Source organism: Miniopterus natalensis, chromosome 11 (genome assembly GCF_054644295.1).
Source record: "Miniopterus natalensis isolate mMinNat1 chromosome 11, mMinNat1.hap1, whole genome shotgun sequence".
Classification (NCBI taxonomy): domain Eukaryota; kingdom Metazoa; phylum Chordata; class Mammalia; order Chiroptera; family Miniopteridae; genus Miniopterus; species Miniopterus natalensis.
Genome location: NC_142091.1, coordinates 72,434,367 through 72,447,733, shown reverse-complemented (window position 1 = coordinate 72,447,733; position 13,367 = coordinate 72,434,367). Strand labels below are relative to the sequence as shown.

At 56.1% G+C, this 13,367-nt stretch overlaps 2 protein-coding genes across 6 annotated transcripts in view; one reads left to right on the top strand and one right to left on the bottom strand.

The window, feature by feature from the left end:
* MACROD1 (mono-ADP ribosylhydrolase 1) overlaps positions 1–13,367 on the top strand; it is a 132,332-nt gene that overhangs the window by 35,743 nt on the left and 83,222 nt on the right. The gene's annotated exons all lie outside the window — the stretch shown is intronic.
* On the bottom strand, positions 40–12,757 carry FLRT1 (fibronectin leucine rich transmembrane protein 1). The gene is made up of 2 exons (XM_016216364.2): positions 12,512–12,757; positions 40–3,771 (listed from the first exon to the last, which is right to left on the bottom strand). The coding sequence occupies exon 2, from the start codon at positions 3,720–3,722 to the stop codon at positions 1,698–1,700; it is 2,025 nt and encodes a 674-aa protein (XP_016071850.2). The 5' UTR covers positions 3,723–3,771; positions 12,512–12,757; the 3' UTR covers positions 40–1,697.

The following is a 13,367-nucleotide window of genomic DNA, read 5'->3' as shown; positions in this document are numbered from 1 at the left end:
CACCAGGAGCTGGACCCCTCTCATCCTCCCTGCCCTCAGCCCAGTGTCTCTCCTTTGACATCGTGCTTCCCCAGTATAGGACAAGTGGCATGTTGACGGATGATGACCGAAGTTCCCCACGTGCAGGGACGCAGACACAGCAGAACCCCAGGCACCAGTCCTCTCTTCTTTCCAGATTTGCTGTCATTATTTCATCATCGTTTTAATCTCATGGCTCGCCACACTGCACTCAGTTGATAAATGATGGCAATGTCGATTCCAGAGGGAGGAAATAAAGCCTTAGCTCTTGTGAGGGCCCTGGTCAGTACCCTTCTGGAGTCTGGCTTGTTTAGAGGGAGGTCTGGGCCTCTATCTCCAGAACAGTCCCAGGGGTGGGCACAGCTCAGGGTCTTGCATTTGGGAGTGCTGTCTCCCAGGGCTTTTCTGAGAATTTTCATGTCTGTTTCTGGGTGTTGTTTGAGCAGCCATGGAAACAATTAGATCTAATCAGCTGATATTTTAAAAAAAACACAATCCCTGCACCAATTACCTATCTCAGGAGAAAGCAAAGAGCACGGAGAAGGAGCTACTGAGGTGATTGCATGTGTGTGGGAGGTGGGGGGTAGAAGACGAGGACACTAGCAGTCAAAGAAAGTTTCTCTATATCAGAAAAGAGCATGGCCCAGCTCTGGCCAACCTGAGATAGGATCAAATTGAAAGCATCCCTTGCCCAGGGTGCCCTCAGCCACCTGTCCAGGACAGACATGCCTCCGCCTTTAGGAACAGCATTGTCCCCCACCCCACTTGGATCCCCAACACACTGTCTACTTACTCAATGATTGTTAGGAGAAAGCAACGTTTTCATGACTCTATTGTCTCAAGAAACTGTACGAACTGACCCAAGAAGTACTGTCAGGACCGTCTATGTGGCTCTATCTACCTGTCTGTGTTTAGAGACACAACATAGAGATAGGTTGATAGATGTACCTCCAAGTGGCCAGAAAAGCCGCAGCTTCCATGGGGCTTCCATGGAGTGTGGTGCATGGAGGTGAAGAGGGTTTCATATAGGAAAAAGTAAGTTTCTTTTTTAATTGGTTACATCATTGTTCAAAGAACGCAGTAAATGACGTGATATTTCTGAAAATCTATAAGGGAAATGGTATGGAAAGACCAGGGAAGAGACTTCAGGGCAATACCTCCATAGCAAAAGAAAAGATCTTTTCTTCCCTCTCTCCTTTGTGAGGAGCCTGAAAATCTTCCACACGTCGTTGCCAGTGAGCAGCCGGCAGCAAGAGCCGCGTGGGGGCTTCCGTGTCGGCTGCTTCTCTCTCACGGTCCTTTTGTGACGGCCCTGAACAGAGCATGAGGTGTACACAGACGTTGTACAGGTAGTATCTTTCCAGTTCAGGGGGAAAAAACCCGACCCAACCCTTCCTGCAGTATTATTTTTAGTCCTTCCCTTCTCTACTGGCATAATTCGGTATAAATTATGTCTTTAGCAACGTCAAACCCCCCTTCTGCCTTCTATCCTTAAAAAATTTTTTTTCACTGTTGTGTTCTAGAAAATTGTCAACCCTCCCCACACTTTGCTTTTTGCTGGGAAAGTCATCGTGGAGTTTCTTTTCCTCACTCTGTCAGATGGCAGCAAGCTGGGCAAAGCCACGGGGTAGCCACGCCAGGAGGAGCCGGGAGCCGGGGTGGGCCTGCCGGGCGGGGCATCATGTGTAGGAATAGTCTATGTCGGGGATGCCGCCGCCACGGTAGCCCCGCGTGGTGCCATAGCCAATGGTGTGCGTGCCCTTGCAGAGGCTGCTGCCATTGGAGGGGAAGATGGTGTGGACCACGTACTCCTCTTTGGCGTGGTAAGGGTTAATGGGCAGCATTTGCAGCCCTGGGCCCCGGATTTCCAGGATGGAATTATCCTTCTTGGTCCCCGACTCCATATAGCTGTCCTTTTTCTGTTTGCCCCGGTTGTAGGCCCGCTCCCGGGTCAGTAGCTCACCGGCCCGGTTCACGTACCAGCAGATGGCCCCCAGGACCAGGAAGAGAAAGACAAGGGCCACGGCGCCCCCAATGATGCCCGCCAGGGGCAGGCTGGCCATGGGGTTGGCGTTCTGCTCCTGGTTGAGCGTGGTGGTGGGGCCGTAGCTGTCGGCTGTCTCCGCCTTGGCACACACGGGGGTCTCATCGGCCACATAGGTGTTGCCCGTCTCCATGGTGACCATGCAGATGATATAGGTGGACTTGGGCTCCAGGGCTGTCAGCAGGTACTCTGTCTTGTCCCCCTGCACCAGGGTCTCCGTGATGGAGCCCACGGCTGGGCTGTGGCCCAGGCGCAGCCAGCTGAGCCGGAAGGAGGAGGCGGGGAGTGTGGCCTTCCACGTGATACGGATGGAGTCCGCTGTCAGGGGCTTCACGTGGATGACTAGGGTCTTGGTGCCATCGCCGGTGGCCATGGGGTAGTCAAGGTTGGAGTCGGGGAGGCGCAGCCCCGGCCTCTTGGCCTTGAGGGTGAAGAGGGAGCCCTGGGGTGTGGTGGCAGAGGCGTGGTTGCTGGCTGTGGTCTTGGCTGCAGCGTTGGCCGCACCACCTTGTGACCCTGTCTCAAAGCACTCGTCCATCTCGCTGGTGATGTCTTTGATAGCCATGCCCCGGACCTTCTCGGGGCCCTGGCACATGAGGCCTCGTACATTGACCACAGCTGCCCGCGCCTTCACCCAGTCCCGCAGCCACATGAGGTTACAGCCGCAGAACCAGGGGTTGTTCCGGAGCAGCAGCTGGGCCAGGTTCTCCAGGTCATCGAACAGGCCGCGGGGCAGTGTGGTGAGGTTGTTGTTGGACAGGTCCAAGCGCTCCAGCTCGCGCATCTTGGCCAGCGTGTTGTAGGGGATGTGGCTGATGGCATTGTCCTGCAGGTAGAGCTTCTGCAGGTGGGCGCTGGGCAGGTTGAGGGGCGGGGCCGCCAGCGAGTTGCGCACCAGCGAGAGCTCGGTGAGGTTCTGCAGGCGACTGAAGGTGTCGTCGGCGATGCGCTGGTTGGCCAGCAGGTTGCCGTCGAGCACCAGGCGCCGTAGGCTGTTGAGGCCCTTGAAGGCGTGCAGCGGGATGGTAGAGATGCGGTTGTCATCTAGCCGCAGCTCCTCCAGGGTGCGGGGCAGCCCCGAGGGAATGCTGCTCAGGTGGTTCCGGCTCAGGAAGAGCAGCTTGAGCTGCTTGCTGTCGGCAAAGGCGTCCTCCTCAATGCTCACGGTGGACACGGAGTTGTCGTCCAGATGCAGCTTCTCCAGCAGCGGGATGCGGGCCAGCGAGTCCCTGGCGATGGCGCGCACATTGTTGTCTTGCAGGTGCAGCTCCCGCAGGGAGCGGGGCAGGTTGACGGGGAACTCGTCCAGGTCGTTCTCATACAGGTAGATGACCTGCACGTTGACCTTGGTCTTGAGGTCCTGGGGGATGCCGGCGTTGTTGATCTGGTTGTTCTGCAGGTAGAGGGTGGTGGCATCGTCAGGGATGTCGGCGGGGATGGAGGTGAGCCCCCTGTCGTTGCAGTAGATGAAGCCGTTGTCACAGCGGCACACTGAGGGGCAGGTGGTGCTGTCGATGACCTCCGTCAGGAAGGCGATGAGCCCATAGCAGAGGAACAGCCAGTCCCGCAGGTCCATGGTGGCAGTGGTCATCACAACAGTGGCGGTAACAGTGGTAGCAGGCGTGGTGGTGGCAGTGGCAGTGGGGTGTGCCACCACCATGGTGGATGGCTGGGGGAACCGAGCCTCACCTGACTTGGGGCCTCAACACCTGCAAGGAGCACAAGACACGTGCAGTGAGAGCGAGTGGCAGTGACAACCCGCATGCCACCAAGGGGCCGCTGCAGGTAGGGACGTGGGACAGAAATCAAGCCTCAAGGCGCAGGCACCACGGCCCCTTTTGTGCCAAGGTTATGTCACAGGTGATCAGTCAGGCTTAGGATGGACTCTGGCGACATCTGGCTAACATTAAATCTCAGCAGGAGCAAGATGTTGCCCGTGAATTAGACGCTGCGAGCCCTCCTGGACGGTGATTCTGTGCCTCGGGGGAGGTTAATTTAGCAAGGGCCACGCCACAGCTTCGGTTTCTTCTTTCAAGATTTCACACTAAGCTGGTTTTTATGGCTAATGCTAAACGTGGCTGGTCAATGTTGATGGGATGGATTTAGGGCGTGTTTTATGGATTCCAAGCCATTTCTCACTGGAATGAGGAACTCACATCTGGCTCGGACCCAGGGTTTGAAGGGAAAGCTTGTTTCTGGGATGCCTGTGAGCTCAAGAGTGGGGTGTGACTAGAACCTGCAAAAAAGCAGCTACCAGCATTGTCACTGGTGAGCAGTGGAGAGCGGGGCGCTTCATTGTCTGGTGTTAAAACATGTCCTGTGTGCCACTCATGCATTTTATAGACAGAAGAAGGTGTCAACAGAATTGCTTTCTTGTGTATTTACAGAAATCTCTTTTTATCAGAGGTGCCCTCCCTAGCTGCGTCCCGTGTTGTGTGAGAAATTACTCCACACCTTGTCCCCTTCCAAAATCACAAAACTTGAGAGAGAAAAAAATACATATCTGTTTTCTTGCATTTAAAGAAATGAGACAAATAAAAAGGAGAGGGAGGGATCCATGCTCTGAGGGAATTGCCTGGAGGTGTAATTTCAGTTTTCACAAATGGAAAAATTGCAGCATAGACTTTTCTCATTATTTAACTGTTCATAGTGGTAAAAAAAAATCAATTAAAGAGAAATTATCTTTCAACCTCAGTGGGGAAGGTGTCTTCATGCAGCCGGCCAAGGCCTGCTGTATAAATCTAGGTTCACAAAGGCTTTTCAGTGGTAGGACACAATGGCCTCTTGGAGTCTGAGCCGAGGCTCCAGGCTGGAGGGCAGCCTGGTGTGAAGAGCAGAATCAGGACAGGCTTGCGGAGGAGTCAGTGGGGGCCTCACTCCCACGCCCCAGCGACCCAGTGTCTCCATCTCTCAACCATGTCAGAGCCCTCTTCCTTCTCAGTCTCTCTCTACACCAGGGCTGCTCTTCTCCACCTAGCAAATGGCACCTCACCCTTCAGGACCAGGCTCAAATGCCCCCTCCTCTGCCAGGTTTCTTGATGCCAGATAGAGCTTCCCTCTGCTCCATCATCCATCCTTCCATCCACCCACCCACTCACTGAGCCATCCATCCATTTCTCCGTCCATCCATCCATCCATCCATCCATCCATCCATCCATCCATCCATCCATCCATCCATCCATCCTCCAATTCATCCATCCATCCACTCATCTGTTTGTTCGTTCATCCATCCATCCATCCATCCATCCATCCATCCATCCATCCATCCATCCATCCATCCATCCATCCATCCCTTCCATGCATCTGGCCATCCAGCCACCCAACAGATGTTTATTGAGCATGTACCATATGCCAACCTGTATTCTAGCCACTTGTGATTCCATACTGGTGGGATAGTAGCTCACACTGTAATAAAGACCTCGCCTAGAGCTTTATGAATATTTAAGTCATTTAACCGTCTCAGCAAACATGAGGTCAGAGCCCTTCTTATTCCCATTTAACAAAAGAGAAAACTGAAGCTTGGAGTTGTAAACTTATTCAAGGCCACTTGAGAAGTAGTGAGGGGGAACCTAGGCAGAAACTTGACCACCAGGCTCAAAGAGCTGTATGTCTGCGGGCTGTGGGTCACGCTGTTTGGTGACTAGTGTTTTAATGTCCCCAACTAAATTTCAGGTGCTCAAGGGCAGGGACCATGGGCTGTGTTGGCCTGATATGGCTTGGCATCAGTGACCACCTCAGTACAGAAGGGACTGAGAAGACGGGAGCACCTCCACCACTAGCCCAGCACACTCATGCCCTATTTGCATTTACAGGGGCCTTGCCCAGCCTGCAGCTCCAGGCCTTCTGGAGAGAGCACAAACTTTGCCCATGGCTAACACACTAACTCTGCCCAGGGCCTGTCTGCAGTATGAAGCTTTGTCCATAAGGTCAACCCAAGGCAGGTCAAGAGCCAGTCCAGGACATCAGGCTGGAAGCAAGTGAGGGGCAGGGGAAAGGTGCCTGGGGTCTGCGCCTGGAACCAGAGGGGGAAGTGAGGGAAGGGGGGCTGATGAGACTATGCCCAGCACTCCAGGTCCCTGAAGCCAGCTCAAGCTCTCTCCCCCTAGCACCCACTGGCCTGAGGAACCAAGGACTGCTGCCTCGGACCTTGGCCCCAGCCCACTCAAACCCCCACTGCTCAGTTCTCTGTGGATCGCGCTATCACCTTTGTTTCCCTGACCAGGCACCCTGGCCACTTCCCACCCTGGCTCATCTCCCATCCAGAGCCTTGCACCATGCTTCCCAGCCCTTCCTGCCCTCAGTGGCACTGAGTCACCTCGTAAGAGCTGAGTGGAGTGTGTATCCCAGGCCGCCCAACCCTTATCTGAACACTGATTCTCCCACCTCTCATTATATCGCGGACTGGGAAGGGCACTGGCCCTGATTATAGGACAGATGGGCTCAAAGCAAGGGATAGTTGTGTATACCTGGGCATGCCGACTTCAGAGGACAGGGATGAACCCAGGCACCGGGGGGACTCCTCCAGGCAGTCCTCAACCACCGCCCCCCCCCCAAGGCATATGTTTGTATCTTCGCCCACCTGTCATATACACACAGGTCCTCTGTCCCATTTTACAGCTGAGCAGCCTGAGGCTCAGAGGGGTGAGAGGCCTATCCAGGGTCACAGCCAGCCCAGGTTTCCAGCTGCACATCTGTCCCTTGCTCTGCACAGAGCCAGAACCACGAAGGTTAGGGAGCCTGAAGGTCCTGTCTCAGGCTGCTTATGAACAGAGAATCAGGGCCAGGGCAGGTGCTGAGGACAGGAAGGTGCAGGCCTATCCAAAGGCTACCTTGCACCGGTCTGAGGGATCAAATCCAAGCCCAGGAGAGCCTCTGCCTGGGCCCCCAGCAAATGGTCAGAGGACACACACCCTCCTGGTCTGTCAATGCTGAGTCCTGGCATGAGGATTGGGGTAGCCCCTGAGCTCTGCTGTTCCAGGCCAGTGCCCTGAGCAGGGGGCAGACTTGTTAAGGCCAAAGGCAAGGCCAGCCACCACCTTCTCTGGCATGGATGTCAGTTTCCAGTGCCCACTCAGCTCATGGCCACAGCCCTCAGCCTGCAGAGGCCCTGGCATCAATAATAGAGTATAAATTGCACATTTCAGAGATGCCTGATGGATAACCAAGAAGCATTTGGGAGGCAGGGACCCAAGGCCTTTCCGTTCCCCTGTCTGTGGGTCTCATCCATCTTGGCTCATCTCCCCTACTGCCCCTTCCCCAAGGCCACCAACTCTGAGCCCTCTGGCTCTGGGAAAGTAGGGCGGGGCCTAGGGTGGGGAACAGGGAGCACACCTCGCTGGAGGAGCCCATTAATTGCCTGGGTGCCAGGTAGCCTTTTTAGTCTCTTGTTGTGTGTTGAATGGTTTATATGGCCATCAAATGAAACTTGGTAAATCGCTTGTCTTTTGTGGGGTCACTTGTCATCGTTGCACAGATCCCACAGACTTCAGCATGGTGTGAATTATGACCTGCCAGCTCTGACTGACAGCAGGATCCTTGATCTGCCATGGGGGTGGGGGAGGGGACGCAGTGAGGTGGCTCAGACTGGAGGTATCCAGACTCCCATTACCCAAGGAGGCACCTAGGGCATCATTCTTGGCAGTTGCCATCAGCCACTAGCTCCTGCCACCTTCCAGGACAGAGAAACCTGGGTTTGAGTCCTGCCTCTGCCATTTCCAGGCTGTGTGATCGTGAGCAAGTTACTTGTCCTCTCTGAGCTTCAGTTTCTTCATCTATAAGTATTGTCATCATAATTCCCCTTACAGGGGAACTTACTATTGAGTATTCAGTAAGATAATATGTGCAGAGTACCCCCTCATAAGTGCAACCTGTATGTAACATATGCATGAGGTTTAAACGCTGCTATAATTCTCCAACTACCCCAGGCACACTGGTCTAGGCTCTGTGTTAACTGCTTGTCTCTTCCTCCGCTCTCTACCAGCCCCTCCTTCACTCCCCTGCCCCAGCCCCTGCCCCTGCTGAGCCTCTAGGGTAGACTGGGAGCCTGCAGGCCATGCTGCTTCCTGGCAGGATCCTGTCAGGGGCTGTGATACTGGTTCCCTCACCTCACATTGTGCTTCCTCAGCCCCTCCCCTCAAGCTGGGGTGGAAGCACTGACCCTACATCTGGGCCACACAGAGCTGGCCCCTCAGCACCAGGTAGGAATCTGAGAATTCCAGATGGTGGTGACTCCAAGAAAGAGGCGTGTGGACTGGAAATGGGGAGAGGACAACAGGTCTTGGTTCGAATCTGGCCTCACCAGCCCCCAGCTGTGTGACCTGTAGGGATGCCTCTCTGGGCCTCAGTTTCCTCATCTGTAATGTGTTGCTGAGAGAGGGGTTGTGTGGAGTGCCTAGCACAGGCCTGGCGGTTTTGGAAAGAAGAGCTGCCCCAACTGTCCCCAGGGAGGGACCCCAAGGTCCTCCTATGACCCACTCAGGGAGGTCACTCACTAGTCCTGGTTGAGTTTCATTAGAGGGAGGGCAGACACAGTGAGCCAGGAAGCTGAGGCTGGGACAGAGGAAGATCCTAGCCCTCCCTTTCCTGTGCCCCCTCCCAGGCCTTCCCTTCAGTAAGAAGAATTGTGTTTTCCCTAAACCTTGCCAGGCTCTTAGGCCCCACTGGCAGAGCAGGGCCCCAGGCAGGAGCCAAGTGTACAGGGCAGACTGGGGACAGAAGCAGTTTCAGCCCCAGAAGGGGAAAAACGAGGGGGGCCCCACCAGGCAGGGTCACCTCCATATCTGTGATGGGTCCTCAGCAAATCTTTAAATTAATGAGAGGCCCCACATTTTCTTCCCTACCAGCCTACGCCACCTCCCTGGTCATAAGCAACATGGAGGGAGGGAGGTCAAGAGGCGGGGTGGGGGTGGGGGAGTGGCACGTGGTATGGCCACTACCTCCTCATGCTCAGGGAGGCCTGGGGAGAGCACCCTCCAGAAAAGCCCTCCCCTGTGAAGGCAGGTAGCCTGGCAGCCAGCCTGGACTTGGTCCAGCTGCTCCACTGAGCAGGGTGGCCTCAGGTCTCTGGCTTTCATCTGTAAAATGGGGCCGTGAACTATCCATGCCCCTGGGTTCCTGTGAGGATAAAGGACGGTTATCTTCAAGCCTGCGCCGAGGGCCTGTTGCAGAGTGGTAATCAGAACCAGGACCAGTGCTGTCATTAGCAATGGGCAGTGCTTCCCTGCGGGTCCAGGGGATGCGAATGGCAGGTGAGGAGAGGGACTTGGGATTTCAGTATGAGTGGGACTCCTGCCCAGGCCAGTCTATGCCCACTGGCAGCACCTCCTTAGGGCAGTGGGGCTGGATGCCAGGGCCCTCAAGGCCTTTCTAACCCTACACTGCACAGCTTCATGCCTGATCTGTCTACTGGTGCCACTGAAACTTGCAATGCGTGGGGGGTGGGGGTAGGGATTCTTTTCAAACCTAAAGTTAATTATTTTTCTAATTTCATGCTGCATGCATTATGCATCAGTAGTTATCACTGGCTGTAATTGCAGGCAGGTATGCAAATCCACTAAAAACGTACCTCGAGCTCATCTCCCCTCCTGGGCCTCCTGGGCGGGGCTGGGTGCTGGGATGTCCTGAACTTCAGAGAATGTAAATTGCTTTTAAAAATAAGACTTTAAAATTGGGTCTTAGGAGGTTAATTATATTGATAACAGTGTTCAATATTAAACTGTTCAGGGCCAGGCGGGGGTGGGGGGATGAAAGGAGACACCTGTAATTTTGTTTCTTTCTCTCCCGGCATTATTTAATAAGAGGTTCCTGCACCTGACATCTCCCTCCGTCAGTGAGCATTTTTAGTAAAGCTGCCTAGGGTTAGGTTTAGTTCCTTCTGGGAAGGAAAAAGGAGAGGCTGGGGGAGTTTCAGAGGTAGGAGAGGGGCCCGAAGGCCTTGATTCTGGGGGGCTGGGAGGAAGGAAGAGAGGGCAGCACCTGCAGGGCTGGTGACAGTGTCAGAGAACAGGGCAGTGGTCCCCTGGGTCTGCCCTGCTGGGCTGCTCAGCAGCCAGCAGGATCGTGGCAGCCAGGGGCTGAGAGAGGAGTGGGTGGCCCGGTAAGACTAGGTATGGCGATGCTTACTGATAATACAATAGAGGCTTGGAGCTGGGTAGAGGTTGGGCATTTTCAACATGCAGGCCCTGGTCCTGTGCAACACCCCCTCATTTATTTAGGACAAGTTGATTGTCTGTCCCCTGCCTCTAGAATGCAAACTCCTCCTACCAGTCAGGACATATTCTGTCTTATTCATGGGCCTAGCCCACAGCCTGACCCAGGGGGTGCTCATAAACATCTGTTGAATGAGAGAATGAATGAATGAGCCAAAAGGGAGGCCCCAAAATCCGAAACCCAGGACCTGGCAGTAGGAGAGAAGAGGGAGGCTGGCCCTCCTTTAACCCCACCCCAGGAGGTAACAGTGAGCCAGGTGCCCTCACCACGGTGGCCCAGAGAGTCAAAGGGACTGGTCTGAATTGTGCAGTGCGTGGTGGCGGAGCCAGACACAAACCCAGGCCCTGGGCTGAATGTCCATTGCTCTTCCCTTCCCAGGTGTCTTACATGCCCCTCAGCTGGGGAGGCCCCACCCTGGGAGAGAGCAAACCCAGGGAAGACCCTTGCTATCCTCACTCATCTCCTCTCATATGGGGTGACCAGCCTGGAACTGCCCAACTGCGGGTCCACTGCCAGGTGTCAGAAGCTGGCCCCCCTTTCTTAGAGACGGCCCCTCCCGCCTGCCCGCACAGACGCACAAGGGGTGAATCCCACTCTCAGGACTGGGGAGGGATCTCGCAGATCAACTGGTTTTTACAGAGGAGGAAAAATCAAGGCCCAGAGTGGGGAAGGGCGGGTCCAGGGCAGAGAGAGCCCTCCAGCGCTTCGACAGCCCTCTCCCTGCCCACCTCCTCCTGCCTCGGCACCGACTCTCAAACCCTGTCCTGGGGGGTTGGCATGGGAGGCGATGGTGGACAGTGTCCAGCAGGGTCCTGTGGGGGCTGCTCTCCTCCACCAGCAGCCCCTGTGGTCCGATGGGGTCAGACCAGGTAGTGGCAGTAACAGGCCAGCCTGAGCACCTGCTGCACCGGGCCCTCCACAAACTCCCTCCTTTGCAGCTAGCCACTTCCCTGCTGAGCCTGCGCCTCCAGCGCACAGAGGGGAGCGCACTCAGGGAGGGGGAGGGAAGTGCCCAAGGTCACATGGCTCACCAACTGGAAGGCCAGGGCACCAACCCACTTCCGACTGGCTCCGCAGCCCATTTTTGAGGCAGAGTTGGGCACTGAACAGGTTCTCCATAAATATTTGTGGCGCAGGCCTGGGGGATCATAGCTAGCTGCTCTCTTCCAGCGTGGCCTCAGCCCCAGGGATGACCCCCCCAACCCCTGGTAGAGGCTGGGAAGAGAACAAGGACAAGTGGCGGGGAGGCAGTGGCGGGGGCCAAGCTCAGGCTCCAACGGGCCCACTGCTGGGCTGGCGCCTTTATAATAAATAACAGCAATAGCCCATCCACAGGGCATCTTTCACACCGGTGGCTAATAACACACTATTAATGCCCCCGCAGATGGCGTGTGCGCCACGAGGCGCTGACGAATGTCTCGGCGCAGTGCAGCCATAAATCAGCCCCTCTCCTGGGGAAGCACACAGGGAAGTGTCATTTTCCATCTTGGTAATGAATTGGGGCTCCCCTGCCCTGCCCAGGGCGATGCCTCTGCTCCAGATTGCCTGGGAGTTGTGTTTGGGGAGGCCTGAGTCCTCCCTCTTGGCCTCTGGGGATGGGGAAGACAGGGCAGCCCTGGCAGACCTTAGGGCACTCACTGCCCTTCTCTGGGCTCCACATGCTACTCTTACCAACAAAGGGGCTGAGCTGGAAGCCAGAGCAGACGCTGCCCAAAGGCCAGCAGGAGCAGGGCCGTGGCTGGTGGATTCAGATCAACCCGACCCTGGGTCCTCCTTTCCAGCACTGAAGTCACCAAACATTCTGCCTCCCCCAAGGCCTCACTGCTGCCCTCTTTGGGCAGAACTCGGAGGGGCTGAAAGTGAGACCTCCCTCCTAGGACGGCAGGGCGGGGGGGGGGGGGGGGGGGGGGGGGGGGGCACGACACAACACCAGCAGTTTACTCCAAGAAAGGAGAAAGGCCACTCCCTTGTACCTTGGGCCCACCACCCAGAAATACAGCCCAGCAGCATGGGGCCCCCAGGTAGCAAGTGACTCCTCCCCTGGCAAGCAGAAGTGGCCAGTTGCCTGAACATGTGTGGGTGGATGGGATGGAGCTACAGACCTGGGGGGCTCTGTGAGGCCCCAGTTTGACCCAGCCTGAAAGAGGGTGGGCCCCAGCTGTTTCATCTGTCTGCCCTCTCTGGGCACAAGGAGCCCGTGGGCTTCCCTGGATCATCAGGGCCCTTCCCCATCCACCTTACCTCCTTCGCTGCAGCCCTGGAGTCTGCTGGGTCTGGCCGGGATGGCTGCTCTGGATGCTGTGCTTGGGTCCAGGTGGGCCTGGGCCACTCTCACATTCTGGGCCCGCGGCCCTGGCACTCAGGTGCAGACTGCAAACCTGGGGTGCTGGGTGGTGCTGGGGTCGCCCCAGAGCACAGGGAGGAAGCCCTGTACTGGACTCTGCTGGGCTCAAGGTCAGACGTGGCTGCGGGTCCAGAGCAGCATTCTCCACACCCTAAGCCACGGGCACTGCTGGCCTCTCCCCCGTGGAGTCCCTGGATGTTCTGGGCCCCGGCCCCCCAGGCATGCCCTATGGCCTGGCGCCCATCCCGGGAGGGTGGCCTCTCGCTGCCTTCTTTCAACTTTTGCTCTTTTGTCTGTTGGCCACCACCTTCTCCGAAAGGCTTCTGTGTGGCTTTTACCCCTTTTCTTTACCAAGTTTCTCTTTTTTTAATCCCTTTAAGTCACTCGGCAGAATGGGCTCTGATGGAGAGAGCGCTCTTGTGTGACAGAGCTGAGAGGGAGCCACTCTCTAAAGACTAGGTACTCCTGCCACTCAGGCTGTGTCTCCGGTGGGGAGGAGGGGGTCCAATACCCGCTGAGGAGTTCAGATGTTCACCGCGGGGATGAGCTGCTGACATGCGCCACCGAGCTGTCAGGCCCCACAGGCCCCTCTTTGGGAAGATGCTTGGGGGGCTCGGGGCTCGGTGCTGCTTGGCTGCTCCTGTTTGTAGAGAGGTCTCTTGCTGGGGAGGCGGGGAGGGGGGGCAGTTATTCCTGCTTCACCTCCTGGTCTTGTCGGTCCAAAAAGAAGTCCTTCTCACCCACTGCCTGCCT

Excerpts from the sequence above, each read along its gene's own strand:
- FLRT1 (XM_016216364.2), bottom strand. The coding sequence starts at position 3,722 with ATGGTGGTGGCACACCCCACTGCCACTGCCACCACCACGCCTGCTACC.